This window comes from Ictidomys tridecemlineatus, chromosome X, assembly GCF_052094955.1.
Source record: "Ictidomys tridecemlineatus isolate mIctTri1 chromosome X, mIctTri1.hap1, whole genome shotgun sequence".
NCBI classification, from domain to species: Eukaryota; Metazoa; Chordata; class Mammalia; order Rodentia; family Sciuridae; genus Ictidomys; species Ictidomys tridecemlineatus.
The window spans coordinates 4963746-4980655 of record NC_135493.1 but is presented as its reverse complement, the minus strand read 5'-3'; the positions used below and the strand labels follow the sequence as shown (position 1 = coordinate 4980655).

Here is a 16910-nt window from a genome sequence, read left to right as displayed (position 1 = left end):
GGTTGCAGCGGAAATTCATGGGCCTCAGCAAACTGCGTGCAGATTCCAAGAGTGAGGTCAGGCAATGGACGTTCTGCAAGGTGACAAAGACGAGGATGATGCATGGAAACTAGACATGACAATGTCTTTCCACAGTGACCAGTAGCAAAGGAATTGTTGCCTTGTGGTTTGGGCAGATGTCCTTGCGCGAGTGCATTTTGTAGGAGGTTGTGGTCACCATTGAGCCAGCACCAGGTTCTGGGAGTCTTTGGTGATGGTTAGTTAGTCTCTGGCCATGGTGAGTAAGAACCCTTCCTTCATTCACTCCCACCTTGGTTTGGGTGGACCCAGGTGACTGACTCCATTTTGCTTATGACAACTTTCCCACTTTAAATACTTGGCAAGTATGAAAACCTGGCATTGCGGCCCGACATTCACACTGACACTGGGTTCCTGGTCATGCTGACGCGGTTCCCTTGGCGGTGGTGTGCTTTGTTTAAAGGGATCTTCTTCAAATAGGTGGGAGGAAGTCAAGCCTCCCTTTGAGTCGGTCTGAACTGCAGCACCCTTATCATTACAGTGAAGGTACGAGACTCCCAGGGAGTCCTGCAGGTTTTGATTAGAGGGAGCCCACTCAGGTCTGCCCTACAGGATGTATGTTTGGCTTTATGCCAGCTGCTGGATCTGGTGACATTTCTTTCTTTCCGGTCATCACACACATGTGCTACAATGTCACATTTCCACTTGGGAGGAATCTTCTGTTCACCTGGGGGCTCTCAAACTGAAAACACATGCTGTGCTCAGGGAGTCTATTCCATTTGTGATTTCCCTTAATGATCACAGGCACAAAGCACACACACATTCTTACCCTAGAGAACCTTGGGTTAGGACATCAAAATGCTGTGAACTCAAGTGTGGGGAGAGCCTGAACACCAACACCCCAGAAGCCAGTGGTTTCCCTGTCCTTTGCTTTGAACTCCACAGCATATGCAAGAGAGGCCAGGGAGAGGTGGGAAGAGCAGCTAAGAGAAAGGCAAAATGGGGATGGACGAGACCAGGCATTGTAACCCCCGGCCTGGCCATCTCCAGCCACTCCCTTATCATCTGGCACTCATGGGCACGTGTCCAGGAGGCACTCCTCTGTGAACTCCTTAACTCTCACCAGGTCCACTTTCCCCATCTCCACCCACGCTATCCATGCCCACGGATCTTGATGTCATGGGGAGGTGGGCACTGAAACGCCTCTTCCTAAATCGCGTGGGCCCCTTGTTTATGGACAATCTATATAGAAACATGGCAGATTCCAGGACTGCTGCTGGAATCCGTCTACGGCCCCAGACAGACCCCATGAAAAGAGAGAGCCAGCCTCAAATATCAACCATGCCTTCCATGGGAGGGAGGCCCTGCGCCCCCCAGAATGCAATCTGCTTCCCCTCCCGACTGCTCCTCTCCCCACCCTGCCCCTAGACACTGTTCATGACGACTCCACTTTCCAGGTAGACTCGAGAGGCAAAGGTGAGGATGAAATGGGGGATACGCCACAGTGCAGATAACTGTGAGGACAGAATCAGAGCCCCTCAGGGGAACTTTTGCAGAGCAGTGCTTAGGCTCTTGATGGTAAAGAGCTCAAGCTGTGCAACCTGGGAAAGCAACAGTTCTCCTGATGCAGGTCGGACGTGGGTAGCAGAGTCATTTGAGTTTCTGAGTTCTGAACTGCATTTCTTCACGTTAGGTCCATAGTCTCTTATTTCTACAGTAAAATTCAAAAACCAACCTTATGTTTAGAAAAAAAAAAAAGTGGATGGTTTTGACCCAGCCTGCTTCACCTGTACTGTGACTGAGTTTCTGCTCTGTGACGGTGAGTATGTTCCCTGTACAGGAAGGAAAACTAATGTGGGCTGCCGAGGACCTTCCTGAAGAAAGGCCCTGCAAAGAACCAAATCCCTCTCGACTGACCGGCACGGCAGGCCGGGCTCACTATAGGCCAAGCCTGAAACTTTTCCAAACACTCCACTCTGCCCCCAGCAAAGTCAGGTTCTCTGGTGCAGAGACTGGCCCCAGGTTCACAGAATTTAGGCTGGGAATTTAGGCCAGGGAAGGGCAGGCCACACAGTGCCAGGCAGACCTCATGCAGACCAGGTCCCGGACTGAGCTGCCGAGAGGGGCCCTGTATAAAGCTTGGGGAATGCACCCCTTCAGCCACCCAGGTCTGAGCTGCTGTCCTGGAGCACCACCACAGCATCTCGAGCACCACTGGCTTCCCTGACGCCCCTGAGTTCCTCCAGGGGGGCTCAGGACCAGACCATCCCAGAAGGAGGCTGTCAGAAGCATCCCTGGGACCTGAATGAGACTCATTGCTAGCTGCACAGGAACCCCTGGGTGCAGGCCCCCTGCATGCACATTCCCACCTCCAACACCTTCCCCAGGTGAACAGGTGGAATGAACTGGGACTGCAAAGTTACACAGTCACTCACCCTCACTTGTCTGTGAGTCCATCTCAAGGATTGTGCTGGAAAAGGGACAGCCAGGAAAGGAAAATGGGCTCCTCAGACCACTTCAGGTGGGGAGCGCTTGTGGGGCCATGGCCTTTCCATTTCCTAACTGCAGTTTTGCTCAGAGACCGGAGCAATCCCGGCAAGGCCCGCTGTTGTCAGTAGCTGAAGCTCATGCCCGCTGCATGCCAGGCCCCCAGCTTTCATCCACCCTACCCACCAGTTTCCTAAATACTGGTGACTCCTCCTTCCTGCTCACGGGTGCGAGGTGCATAGGTGAGGCTTGAGTAAATCAGGGTGTCAGGATGGCACCATCTAACCTTAGGACAGAGGTCACAGGCACTCAGACACTATGCAGACCACTGGGGTTAATGTGGGTTCTGAAACCATCTACATGTGCTCATGGTGACAGCAACCCCTCCTTCCACCTGCAGGAGGGAGGGCTCTGTGCAGTCCTTCCCTCTGCTGGCTTACATTCCCAGACCACTAGAGGAAGGGGAAGTTGGAGGGAAAGGGAGGGAAAGCGGAAGTACTGGGGAATGAAGTCGAGAAAATTATGTTAGTGGCATGTAAGGTTACGTCAGAAAGAACCCCGCTCCTAAGTATAATTATAATGCACTGATGAAAACATAACCAAACAGGAGTGAATTAAACAGTGCAATACGCCAGAGTCACTGAGGGCTACGGAATAATGGGAAATTCCCAATTTTACTTAAGTTCTTTATAATTTTGTGCCTTACCTGTAGTTGCCAAAATGACAGTCCATTATGGGCTACTGCCTTGTGCTTCCAAAATCAACCCTGAAAAACTGTGTGTGTGTGTGTGTGTGTGTGTGTGTGTGTGTGTGTGTAGAAAGATAGATGTAGATAAAACATTTAAGAAATAAACATGTGAAAGCCCTGGAGGAGACTGAAGAATGTGTGGTTTGGAGATGGGCTTGCAGCAGGGAGGTTGCTGAGGGCCTGTGACCTGCATAGGTGGCATATGACAGGATGAGGGGGAGAACAGTTTCCAAGCTGCTGCTGCTGCAAGTTCCCTGCACAATCTGAGGCAGTACATCACACCACAGGTGCCAGGAACCCAGGGACACAAAGAGAATGGAGAGAGTAAGGATCCAGAGTGTCTGCTAGTAACCACCGGAAATCTCTGTACTGCAGGAGGACTGGTGTCATGGTTTACGTGTGACATGTCCCCCAAGAGCACATGTGTGAGGCAATGTGAGAAGGTTCAGAGGTGAAATGACTGGGTAATGAGAGCCTTAACTCACTCAGTGAATCGATCCCCTAATAGGGATTAACCGAGTGGATGTCATGGAAGAGGCAAGTCACTGGGGACGTGCCTTTGGAGTTCATATTTTGTCATGGTGAGGAGAACCCTTTCTGATTCCTGATCATCATGTCTGAGCTGCTTTCCTCCACCAGAGATGTTCTGTCTCACCTCAAGCACCAAGGAATGGAGTCAGGCGGCCTCCGGGTGAGACCTCTGAAACCGTGAGCCCCAACATAAATTTCTCCTCCTCTAATTGTTCTTGTTGGGTCTCTTGGTCACAGCTGCAGAAAAGTGGACTAAGACGACTGGCATTTCAAAACAGTTATTATTTTAACAGAATCGAAAGCATGCACTAGAGATAGAATAGTAAGGGTGAATCATTAACACAAAAAGTATCCCTGCTTTTTTTCAGGGGAAGGGTACTGGAGTTTGAACCCAAGGGTACTTAACCACGGAGTCCTACCCCACCCCTTTTTATGATTTTAAATTTTGAGACAGGTTTGCACTAACCTGCTTAGGGCTTAAGTTGCTGAGGCTGACCTATAACACGGGATTTTCCGCCTCAACCTCCCAAGTTGCTGCGATTATAGACGTGAGTCACCACACCTTGACATAAAGAATATTCTTTAATCAAAGGCACATGTGATCGGACTGGGTGGGTCTGGGCGTTGTGGGATTGGGGCCTGGGATAGCAAGGCCCCGGGCAGCTAAGAAGCCCATGACGTGACCCGAGCGGCACCATTCCAGCCCTGAGGCCTGCCAAGCAGGACAGGCAGGCTCTGCGAGCCCCGCGGAGGTCGGTGGCCATCAGCAGCGACCGCAGAGCGATGGTGGGTGGCCCGGTCCTGTATGCCCATGGAGGCACAGGGCAGCCCAGCGGGTGCCAGAGGAGGAGTCCAAGAGGCAGCGCTCTGCCCAAGCAGCCGGAGCTTAGCCTGGCCTCCGCCCTGCCTGGCGCCCTGTCTATCAAGGCACTGTGCACTGCCCTCGCCGAGCCCGCCTGGTTGCACAGCCACGGAGGCACCTGTTCCGGCCAGGAGCTGGGGGTCTTGAACGTACTGGGCTACGTGCACCCGGACCTGCATGAACCCCCAGACAGTGCTGCTCCTGCAGGTCATTGCTGCCTTCTGCTTCCTGGGCATTCTGTGCAGCCTCTCCGCCTTCCTTCTAGATGTCTTTGGGCCCAAGCATCCAGCCCTGAAGATCACACCTGGCTCTGCCGTCGCCCATATGCTCACCGTCCTGCAGTGTGCCACCTTCATTGGGCATCCCATTTTCTTACTGGGCTTCTGAACTCATCCTGGTCCAGCAGCAGCGACATAAGAAGAACCATGGCTCCCAGGTCTACGTCACCTTTGCAGTTAGCTTCTACCTGGTGGCAGGAGCTGGTGGAGCCTCAGTCTTGGCCACTGCAGCCAATCTTCTGCGCCACTACCCTACAGAGGAAGAAGAGCAGGCTCTGGAGCTACTGTCTGAGATGGAGGAGAAGGAGCCTATCCTGCAGAGTATGAGGCCATCAACCAATTCCAGCCACCCCCTGCCTACACAACCCTGATGCCAGCTGGGCTCTTCCTCCACAGCCCCTCCCCCAGCGCTGCAGCTCCTCTCACACCCAGAGGGCCTGCTTCCCCAACAGGCCTCACCAGTAGGACCCTGACCATCCTCAGCAAACCTTCCCCAGGAGAGATTCTGCCTTTAGGGTTGTCCACGTGTCCCTCCTCCCCAAAGCTGGGTCACTACCAACCGGGGATGGTCAGACAAGTGTTCCCCCATCGTGGGCCACATCTTTGGGACCAGGACTCCCTGGGGAGCTGCTAATAGTGGACATTCCCAGAGAGAGAAATTGTCAACAGGGCCCGAGAGAAAAAGGAGACTGTGCTGGCAGGCTCGAGTCACCAGGCTCTGAGCTTGTTCCGCAGCTGTGGCTCCAGGTTGACCACCTCCCTCTTCCTTGGAGTGCCCTAGTCCCAGGCTGCCCACTCCCAGGATTCTCTGCACTTTAGTCTTTGGACTTCTCTTCGCGGGCTCTGACTTAAAGGGAGAAGGAACCAGCGTCATCGGGGAGTGGAGGGCCGCCCTCCCTGCCCACCCTGGCTTCTGTGGTGGGAGCCAGGCAAGGAGAGCAGGGCCTGGCAGCAGCCCGGGCCTTCTGGTGCCTATATAGGACCAGTGTGAAGGGGACTCCATCTCCCAGCCCCTTCACCTTTTAAAATGCGAGGAAGAAAACAAAACCAAGCAAGAACCACCAATTTCTCTTTTTAAAATAGGGACAAAGCTGTTGTCATTTTCCAGAAATGAATCCCATCCCTTTGGGCTCTGCAGTAGTTTGGACCACAGCTCCTTCTGAGCCCTGGTGGCCCTCCCTGAGTATCTCCCAGAAGAATGCAGCCCCTCTCTCCTGGCTCCCTCGTCCCAGTAATGCTGGCTCCCTGGGGCCTTCCTGTGGAACCATTGCTGCACGCCTCAGAGGGCTGAGGACTGTGGCCTGGCTGGCTGGCCAGCGTGGTGCTCCTCAGGACTGCAGCACTGAGACGGAACCTGGCCTCAGCTCAGGAACAGGGGCCACAGCAGGGCAGGACCCTCCTGTCTCCACATAGGGACTCGGACCAGGCAACAGGCCTGCCTGCAGCCTTCAGACTCCCTGTGTCCCCTAGAATGTGACTTGGGCTACAGCTCGCTGCATGCCCCTGCCCCCTTCTTGAATGTAGTCTGGTCGCAGTGTGCTCCTGGCTCTTTGTTGCCCTCCATCGCTCTGGCTACCCTGTTTGCTCTGGATCTAGCAGGATTTTCTGCCTGAGACCTGGAGCATCGCGTGGGGAAAATGGGAGAGACCCTCAGCGTGGATCCAGACGACTGAGCTGTCCGTACTCAGTTCTCTGGAGCCCTGTCCAGTGCTGAGCTCAAAAGGGAACATCGTCCAGTCTCCTCCCATCCTTGAGATGATAGGCAGTTGGAGCAAGAATGCAGAATGGGTGCTGCCATTGAGCTGTGGCAGAAGGGGACTGTCATGCCCCTGGGCGCCTTTGGCCAGGTTGACCAAGGATGTCTGGACAAATGCTTGTGTGGGTGAGGACCAAGTCTGCACACGAGTGAGTGGCTGCTTGGAGTTCACTGCTGTGATGCCAAAGCGTGCCCTGAGGTGACGCCCCCGCTCCTGCATCCCTGTTCCGTAGGCAGGAGAGGCTGCCGAGTGACGCCTGAGCACAGAGCCAAGGAGCTGAGTTAATAAGTCTGTCTGTCTGTCAAGTCCTGAGTTTGTCATTGGCAGGTTTCTGAGGTGTGGCCAGCTCTCTCTGAGTGTGGGTGTCTGAGCGAGCAGGCCAGAAGGCCAGGCAACAAACTCGCATGCCAAAGTGAACAGTCATCTCATAAGGACCCGGGCACGGCCCTGTGGACCGTTCCACATGATTCCACTTTTTATTGGCTTCCCTTGCCTCTGGCCTTTCTTTCCCTGCCATCCTGACACTGATAGTTTGTCATAAAAAGCCCTCCGGTTGTGTTTATCTTTTCTAGGAAAAAAAATTAAAACGCAAAAAACGACCACATGTAATTATATATAGCTTATGTACATGCATAAATATGTGTATATGTGCACATAAAATGTATATAGTATACACAGATAATGCATGCATGTATGCATCTGCATACATGTTTAAGTATCTACAGATAAATGTCAGTATAACCTACATGTATACTTGAGGTATTTATAAAGTACTCATATATTTGCAAGAGATGCAGTATCTATTCTCGGCTGCTAATGAACAGATTACAGATGAAAACTACTGCATGAACTATGAATTGATTGATAACTTCAAAATAATCAAGACTTAGCCAGGCCCAGGAATACAACCCTGTAATCCCAGCTACAAGTTCCAGCCCAGCCTGGGCAATTTTGTGAGACCTTCTCTATAAAGAAGAAGAAGAAGAAGAAAAAAAGCACAGAACTGGGGCATGTAGCTCAGTAATGGAGCACGTGCCGAGCCAGTGTGAGACCCAGGATTTAGTCCTTATCAACTCAGAGAAAGCTAGTGTAGGCCAAATTGCTTGCTGCTGCTTACAGTTACAGCTTGTGGTGTTAGTCAACCTCTGGGAGGTCAGGTTTGTGGAGTACAGGGAAGCTGAAAAAGGGGACCCCCAGGAAGGCATGGCTCTCCTGGAGCAAGCCATTGCAGACAGGGACAGGGGCTCCAGTCCTTCTCTCAGACCTGGGAGAAGCAGGCAGGCCCAGCTGTCAGTCTGACACTCCCCACCCTCACTGTCACTGCAGGGGACTGTCAGTGGGCCAAGGAAAGGCTCCAGACTCTGCCAGGAACCAAAGTGAGGAGCCTGAGGAAGGAAGGTGAGCCCTGAAGAATCAGGTTGTGCCCCTGTTGTTCACCATGGTAGGCCCCAGGCAGGTGGTCCTAAGTGACGTCCACTGAGTTCCATTGGGGGGTGTCAGATGGAGGTGAGGACCTTGTTCTGGCACAGAGTCAGAAGAAGGGACATGGCCCTAGCAGAAGGGGACAAGGTGACTAAACCAAGGGGACTAAACCACCCCACTCCCTTGGCCGGCTCTTCACTGGGTGGGGGTTCCGAATTCCAGGGAGCCTCTTTCACCGCAAGGGATGCTGGGAGTTAAAGCCACTGGCTGAGTGATCAGACAGGGCCAGGGCCCTGTGGGTGTCAAGGTGAGAGCTGGGTGGTCTGAGGAGGTCCCACCATAGAGAGTCAGACACTTCCTGGCAATGGTTTTTTAAGCCCTGCATCTTAGAGTGAGGGAAAGAATTCCAGGGTGAAACGATCTAATGCAAGGGACCCTGGGATTTGTAGCCTTGGCCTGAGGCCTGCAGTGAGAGACAGGTTCTGGGAACCATTGGGGTCAAGGTGAGAGATGAGGGTGGACTGACAAGGCCACACCATAGAGGGCCACCAAGGTTCCAGGTGACAGGCCCCTCCTTAAACAGAAAGTGACCGAACCAGCCGGGTTTCTCACATGCGCAACCCTGGAGCTGGGGTGGTAGAATTCCAGGGGACCCCTTCTGCCACAGGGGGCCCTGGGAGTTTCACCCAGTGGCTCAGTTCAGCATGGAGGGTACAGGGTCCCTGAGAGACCATTTGAGAGCTTAGGGAAGATGGAGGAGGCCCCGCCCCAGGAGGAGGCTCAGCAAAGCACCCAGGCTACCTCTGTGGCCAGCGCAGCTCCCTCTGGTGGGGGGCAGAATTGCAGGGCAGCCTGGTCCTTTGCAGAGGATCCTGTCAGTCCCACAAACTGACCTGAGGCCTGCACTGTAAGTACCAAGGTACAGTGGGTGACAAGTTGCTAGCTGGCATGAATGGAGAAGGCCCCACCCTAGTTGGAGGGTGCCCAAACCAAGCAAGCTGCCTCTGTGCCCAGCCCTTTCCCCTGTGGGCTGAACTCTTGTTTTCTCTTGGTACTGGGGAGTGAACCCAGGGCACTTAAGCACTGAGCCACAATCCCAGCCCTTATTACTATTTTATTTTGAGGCAGGGTCTCCTTAAGTTGCTTCTGGCACCACCAAGTTGAAGAGGCTGGCTTTGAACTTGCGAACCTCCTGCCCTAGCCTCCAGAGCCCCTGGGATCATGGGAGGATTGCAGGCTTGCACCACCACCTCCTGCAAGGGGGCAGAATTCTAAGAATAATCAGGCGAACATTTCCGCCACAGGTGACCCTGGGAGTTACACCCGGAAGCAAGAGCCAGGAGATACAGATGAGCAGAGTGGATGGTTCCTGAGCTCTGGCGCTGATCAGGTGAGAGCTGAGGGTGGACTGGGGAGGCCCTAGCCCAGCAGGAGGGTCCCCAAACCGTGCAGATTGCCAGTGCAACCAGCCCTAGTCCCTGGGGAGGAGGGCGGAATTGCAGGGCGGAGCATTCCGCCGCAGGGGACCCTGGGATTTGCAGCCCATGCTTGAGCCACGTGTTGCAGGCCCTGGAGCTCTGGACCGAGGAGACCCCTCCTCCAAGAGAAGTTCCGGAAACCCCGGTGGGCCCTGTGAGCAGCGAGCGCTTCACCTCGGGTGGGCAGAATTCCAGGGCAGCGGGTCCTGCGCGGGCGCACAGGGAGTTATGCCCCATGCCAGAGCCACAGGGCTGGCTGGGGTCACTGGAGAGGACTGGGCCTGGGGTTGCTGGTGGTCCAGTGAGAGCAGGGGTGGAATGAGCAGCAAGGCCCCCAAACCATCCAGGCTGCCTCTGGCCAGCTGTCCTCCCCGGAAGTTGTGGGGGTTGGGGGGCGGTCCAACTTGTAGAGCTAAGCTTTGTGCTGCAGGGCGTTGCAGGGCATCCTTGAGCCAAGTGGTAGAGGTCCCTGGAGCTGTGGGCTGATGAGGCCCCTCCCTAAATTGAAAGTGTGCAAATCACACAGGCTCCCTCTTCCTGGCCTTGGTCTGGGGGCGGGGCTAGCATTCCTGGGCACTCCTTCTCTGTAGGGACCCTGGGAGTGTCCTCCTTTTGCCAGAGCCACACAATTCGTTGGTGCAGAGGTGAGGGCTGAGGTCTGACTGTCCTGGCCCAACCCTGGGAGGAAAGAATTGTAGAGCCACAGGTTCCATGGCACAAGACCCTGGGATTTTCGGTAAGTACATGGCTTAGGTCAGCAGGGAGCAGACAAGGTCTGGGAACCATCAGGGTCAAGGTGAGGGATGAAGGTGAAGGGAAAAGGCTCGCACTAGGAGGAAGGTCCGGAACCATCTTGGCCAGCCCTGCTCCCTGTAGTGAGGGGAAGAATTTCAGAGTGAGGGCGAAGCCACAGGGGACCTTGGGGTTTACAGCCCATGCTTGAAGCACTGGAACCCATCACTGCAGCAGTCCTGAGGAGGCCCCTGTTACACAGAAGGTGACCGAACCAGCCGGGTTTCTTACGAGCGCAACCCAGGAGCTGGGGTGCTAGAATTCCAGGGGACCCCTTCTGCCACAGGGGGCCCTGGGAGTTTCACCCAGTGGCTTAGTTCAGCATGGAGGGTACAGGGTCCCTGAGAGACCATTTGAGAGCTTAGGGAAGATGGAGGAGGCCCCGCCCCAGGAGGAGGCTCAGCAAAGCACCCAGGCTACCTCTGTGGCCAGAGCAGCTCCCTCTGGTGGGGGGCAGAATTGCAGGGCAGCCTGGTCCTTTGCAGAGGATCCTGTCAGTCCCACAAACTGACCTGAGGCCTGCACTGTAAGTACCAAGGTACAGTGGGTGACAGGTTGCTAGCTGGCATGAATGGAGGAGGCCCCACCCCAGTTGGAGGGTGCCCAAAGGAAGCAAGCTGCCTCTGTGCCCAGCCCTTTCCCCTGTGGGCTGAACTCTTGTTTTCTCTTGGTACTGGGGAGTGAACCCAGGGCACTTAAGCACTGAGCCACAATCCCAGCCCTTATCATTATCATTTTTTGAGGTTGGGTCTCTTTAAGTTTCTTGTGGCCTTGCTGAGGAGTACTAGGGGACATAGGGGTGGCCCCAAAGAGTCATGTCCCATCCCTGTTCTCTGCAATAAGAGGCCCCATGTACTTGGCCCATTCTTATATTCACTGAGATCTGCTTTGGGGGATTGGACAGAGCTTAGGACCTTGTTTTGATGCCCGTGCTCCAGATTGGTGGAGCATACAGGGCTCAGGCTGGGCTGGGGGTCAAGGTTTGGGCTGTGGGTGTAGCTGAGTGTTAAGAGACCTTGCCATTGCTTGCAAGAGAAAAGAAAAAGACAAGGTGAGATGCTTGGTATGAACTGAAAATGCCCCACTTAAAGTGTTAGCACAAAGTTCTGGGCCTGGCGCAGACTTCACAGATCATTTCAGCCTTTTATTCAGAAACATGATTGCATCTCCCGTATACCCACTTTCCTGGTGGAAAATGAGCCACTGGTCAAAGGAGGAGTTTGGGCTTATATAGTTTATACAGAGAGGGGATTTTGTGACTGTGTCAGTCTGGGAAGACAGGAATTTGGGTTTGGGGCTTGGAGGTCGGTGGCCAGCACTTGGAGAGGATTTATGTTGGAAGAGATGAGTATTTCTCAGAGACTACCTTTCTAGGTTTGATGGAACACTTTCTCCCCACCAGTAGCCAGCATCTGAAGAGGATTTGTCTTGAAAGAGATGAAAGCTAGCAATGTATGGCTATTTTTTAACCCTTTCCCTGGCCACACTATCTTGACGTTTTTCATTTTCCATATCTAACATAAAGCATATCCAAATGATCCATATCTGGATGGGGTGGAGTGCACATCTGGAATCCCAGTTACTTGGGAGGCTCAGATTGGAGGATGGCAAGTTCAAAGCCACCCTGGGCCAGTTAGGCCCTCTCTCTCGAATTTTAAAAACAAGATGTAAAGGGCCAGAGGTGTTGCTCAGGGATAGAGTGCCTCCGAGTTCATTAAGCATACTTCCAAGAAAATTATCTTGATCTGCTGTGTGGTCAGCTCTGCAGCACATGGGTACAGATGGTGGGTGTGAGCCCCTCTCAGTCATCTTCAAGGAAGGCTTGGAGTCAGAGTCTTGGTCTCACTGAGCATGCTCAGGTCCGCAGAGGATGGGGATTCAGACTGTGCTTTCACTTCTGGGACAGGTTTACAGGCACTGTGATTTCTGACTTTGGCATCTGGGTTTGAGGGAGCTGAGGGCCTCAGTAGAAGAAGGAGGGCCTGTTGGCAGTCAGGGTTAGAAATGAGGGAGGACTGAGTGCCCTAGGACACCTAGTCCTGCCCCTGCTTTTAGACTGAGCCTGTCCTTCATTCTGACTCTGGAATCTGAGGGAGGAGGACTCAGTTTAGGAGAGGAGTGGGCTGCTGCCAGGAGTCAAGGGGAGGACTCAGGGCGGAAGGAGGGGGGCTTGGACTCCAGATCAAAGGGGGACCTCTACCCTGCTAGGCCAGGGCAGGGTGGCCAGAGGCAGCACCTTCCTGTGCTTCCTGGGTGTCAGGGATGAGTGACCATGATTGAAGTGTGTGTGCTCAGGTCAGCAGAGGGAGGAATCTCAGGGGCTTCTGGGAAGTTCAGTAACAGCCCAGATCCACACATGGGAAAACTGCCCCTGCTGGCAGCCTGGGGTGGCTACAGGCGGGACTTTGGGGAAGGGATCCCACACCTTCTTCCCCCTTTGGACCTTCCAAGAGACGGTGGCCTTGGCCTGCAAGTTGTATCTACAGGTCAGCAGAGGGGAAAGGGCCCAGACCCTGTCAGGAGTGAATATGAGTACCTTGAGGACACTCCAGACAAAGGAGGCCCCTGGAACCTGCTGGTCTGTTAACCTGGGGAAACCCCATGCAGCCGTGTCCAAATGTGCTGTCCTCACTTCTGTCTCCTCCAAATCAGGGAGGTGAGGCCTTGGTGTGAGAGAGCTCGTCAGGACGGCAGAGGAGCCACAGCTGGTCAGCAGAGGGAGGATTCCAGCATCTGCCGGGAATCAAGGTGAGGAACTTTGGTGACAGGCACTGAATGCCATACCTCCCAAAGGAAGGGACCTCAGAGAGCCTGGCTTCCCCTGTAATCTACCCTGTGGGGCCCCATGCAGGGTCACTGGAAGCAAATCCCTCTCATTTCTGCCTCCTAGTTCAGCTGAGAGGTTTTATGTGGGTAGGGACCTTGGTCAAGAGGTGATGACAGCCCAGCAGGAGGAGCCACATGTGGTTAGCACAGAGAGGAATCCTAGGACCTGCCAGACCCAAGGTATGGACCCTTCATAAGGACTGAAGGCATCCCCGGCTTTGAAACAAGGAACCCTACATAGTCTGCCTCTCCACTGTGGTCAGCCACGAGAGGCCCTAAGTGGTACTGTCACTTCTACCACTAAAATGGGGCGTGTTCATGGAGATGGAGCTTTGGTCTAAAGGTATCAATTTCTGTCAGGTGGTATGGCAGTAAGCAAGGGCAGGCATGGGCATGAGCAAGATGCATAAACTACGGGACTTGGGGAACTCCCCCAGCACCAAATCTAGGATCCATGGGGCGCAAGCCTGGCTGTCAGCTCTGGAGAGCCCCTAAAAGGGGTGATGGGTTGTGACATCTGCTCCCTTCTCCTGAGAGATCTAGGTCTCTCAGGAAGTTGAGGGTGGTGATGGGACAGTGTGGGTTCAGATGAGCACAGGGAACTCCATCTTATTATCACAGACAGGGGTGCCAGGGCCTCCCAAAGGTTAAGGTAAGCACCCCAAGGGAGGATCAAGGGAACCCCCAGCACAGAGTGGACAGGCGCCCCTCAAAAATCTGCCCTGAGCCTGCCTTCAACCCAGGAAGCCCAGGCGGGGCTGTCAGGGTCCCTCTCTTCTTCAGTGTGTGTCATTGGTCTCCGCGAGGTGAAGGCTTGGTAAGAGGAGGCTGGGCTCACATCAGCATAGAGAGGGTCTCAGGCACAGCCGGGAGTCAAGGTGGGGACAAAGGGAACATCTGCACGTGAACACACAGTCTCCACGTGACCTTTCTTTCAGCCATGGGAAGAACCAGGACCACCACTCCATGGGCTTCCCCTTCCCCTCACTTTCTTTCCCAGAGTCTCGCAGAGATTGACTTTGCTTTAAGGAAGGTGGCCTCAGGTCATCAGAGAGAGAGAAACAAGTCTCACACCTTGATGGTCCTTAAGGTTAGGACTGATCCAGTTTCTCCACGCCAGGACACATGGACCCCAATGAATTTGGCTAGCTAGTAGCATCACCACTGGGCAGTTGTGACCAGACGTGAGCCCCCTCGCTGCTTTTCTCGTGGGGAGTATGGGGGATCGAACTCGGGGGCACTCAACCTCAGAGCCACACCCCCACTCCTGTTTTGTATTTTATTAAGAGACCCGGTCTCCCTGAGTTACTTAGTGCCTCATTTTTCTGAGGCTGGCTTTGAACTTGCAACCCTCTTGTCTCAGACTCCCCATCCCCTGGGATTATAGGCATGTGCCACCACGCCTGGCCCCTCACTGCCTTTATTCTGTCTCACAGAAGTGGATGTTTGTTCAGAGTGTTCACCTCAGGTCAACATGAGCTTGACTCCAGGCTTTTCCAGGGGAGTTTTGAGGGCACAGAGTGACCACTAATAAGACCATCCAACTGAGATTTCTGCAGGCCTCACAGAGGTGGACCAGTCCCTCCTGTTATGGTTAGGGGTCCAGGGTTGTGCTTGCAGTCTTCACTCCAGTCACAGAGCAGATGAGGCCCAGGCAGAGCTGGGAGTCCTGGTGATGTGCATGCTGGGAGTGTATGCCAAGGGCCCAACTCAGCAGAACAGTGTACCTAGCCCACAAGCCTAGGTCAGCCCTGGGGCCTTGTGCTCTGCAAGCCAGCTTCACCTGAGAAGCTGTTTCACTTCCTGCCTCGGTTTCTCAAGGAGTCAGGCCCACCTAAGGACAGGAGCCTGAGTAGCCCTAGATCACCACCTTAGCAGATGACTGGTTGGGCCCTTGTGAGCACCAAGAAGGGCGTGGTTCTCAGTTGGCTGGATCCCTTTCTTTCCCAGGACTGATCGCCTGCCCACTGTCTTGCCTGCTGTGCCCAAGGAAAGCCATGTCCTCTCACGGTCAGAAGCGCCAGCACCACAAGGACAAAGGAGAACCTAAGGCCCAAAGGGAGGCACCAAGCCTCAATGGTGTGCAGGTTCTCAGGCCTGAGGAGGAGGGGTCCTCCTCTGCCTGCATCTCCTCCAGGTCCACACCTACCCTTAGCAAGGTGCCTTGTCCTGAGCCACTGATTTGTGCACAGGTGCCTGAGAGATCTTCCGCTCTCTCTGTTGCCATGGCCCCCACTCCGGGCCTCCCGTTCTTCCACCTCTCCAGCAGCCAAGAAGCAGAAGGTCGGTTCTCCTGGAAGAACCTGAAAGGCCATAGGTCCTTGTTGGGAGACCCATTGGATGAGAAGATGGCTGACCTGGTGCAGTTCCTGCTTCTCAAGTATCGAATGAAGGAGCTGACCACCAAGGCCGAAATGCTGAGTAGCGTCATCAAAAATAACCAGGAGGACTTCCCTGTGGTCTTCAGTGTGGCCTCTGAGTGCATGCACCTGGTCTTTGGTATTCATGTTGAGGAGGTGGACCCCTCCAACCACTCCTATGCTGTTGTTAATGCTTTGGGCCTCACCTATGATGGGATGCAGGGCGATGACCAGAGCATGCCCAAGACGGGCCTTCTGGTAATCATCCTGTGCATCATCTTCATGGTGGGGGACCGTGCTTGTGAGCAAGATGTCTGGGAAATGCTGAGTGTGATGGGGGTGTATCCTGAGAGGGAACACTTCATCTACGGGGAGCCTAGAAAGCTCATCACTGAAGATTTGGTGCAGGAACAGTACCTGGAGTATCGACGGGTGCCTGGGAGTGATCCTGCTTGCTATGAGTTCCTTTGGGGTCCAAGAGCACGTGCTGAAACCAGCAAGATGAAAGTCCTGGAGTACTGGACCCAGGTCCATGGGAGTGACCCTAGGTCCTACCCTTTCCTGTATGAAAAGGCTTTGAGAGATGAGGCAGAGTGTGCCAAAGTATCAAATGTAGCCAGGGCCACTAGGGTGCCCAGGGGACGGCCCAGGTCCAGGAAACACGGCAGGGTCGCATCCCGAAGCTTCCACACCCCCCCAAGTGAGATAGGGCCCAGTTTTCAATCTGTGTTGGAAGAGAGAAGTCACCTTTCTAAGTAGTGAGGGGCCAGGGAAGGTGGAAGAGATCTTGCTGTCTAACATGTTGATGCTTCTGTATTTGTGCGACTTGGAAATTGAACTTTGTTTCCTATGGAATTTTTCAAATGTTCCTGTTGATTGAAAGTTTAATTTACTTCTGAATGGGATGTTATGAAGACCATACTCATTCATTTATTGCTGTGAACATAGTGTTTAGGACTTTGGTGTTTTGCTTTTTCTTTCATTAATTAGCATCTCATTCTTTATTTTTGGGGCCTGAACAAAGATCACATGGGAGTGTAAAAGATAATTTCTGGATGTGGAAAAGAACGTGGTCATGAAAAAGAATGAATAAATGATAGAGAAATCAAAGGTGAATGCTCGCCTTCCCTTATTACCTGTCTTCCCTGTATCCTTAAGAAAGTTGGTGTGCACCTGGATTTGCTTGTGTGTATTGGAGAATGGAGGAGAAGCTCTATGCTAATGAAAAGGCCCTCTCCTCACTGCCTCATTGATTCATGGAACATTCGTGCAATTCTGCTCTTCTAAAAGAGAGAGAATGAGTAGTGAGAATAATCAGACAGTAGGCTTAGCCAGACTGAATCCCATGGTT

The 16910-nt window shown here is 53.6% G+C and overlaps 2 protein-coding genes and 1 pseudogene across 2 annotated transcripts in view; all 3 read left to right on the top strand.

The window, feature by feature from the left end:
* Window positions 1-13121, top strand: part of Tmem185a (transmembrane protein 185A) — a 51468-nt gene extending 38347 nt beyond the window's left edge. Inside the window, exons 7-8 of the mRNA XM_078034160.1 lie at window positions 9408-9493; window positions 13026-13121. Of these exons, the coding sequence (XP_077890286.1) occupies window positions 9408-9493; window positions 13026-13046 (107 nt within the window). The 3' untranslated portion in view covers window positions 13047-13121. The remainder of the gene's footprint in view (window positions 1-9407; window positions 9494-13025) is intronic.
* LOC144371674 (transmembrane protein 127 pseudogene) lies at window positions 433-5954 on the top strand (annotated as a pseudogene).
* A 2075-nt stretch (window positions 13122-15196) lies between the features above and the next one.
* Window positions 15197-16669, top strand: LOC144371673 (melanoma-associated antigen 8-like). The gene has a single exon (XM_078034157.1). It carries the CDS (start codon window positions 15197-15199, stop codon window positions 16316-16318), a length of 1122 nt encoding a protein of 373 aa, XP_077890283.1. The 3' UTR covers window positions 16319-16669.
* The last annotated feature ends 241 nt before the right edge of the window (window positions 16670-16910 follow it).

Coding starts and splice junctions, on each gene's coding strand:
- LOC144371673 (XM_078034157.1), top strand. CDS start 15,197: ATGTCCTCTCACGGTCAGAAGCGCCAGCACCACAAGGACAAAGGAGAA.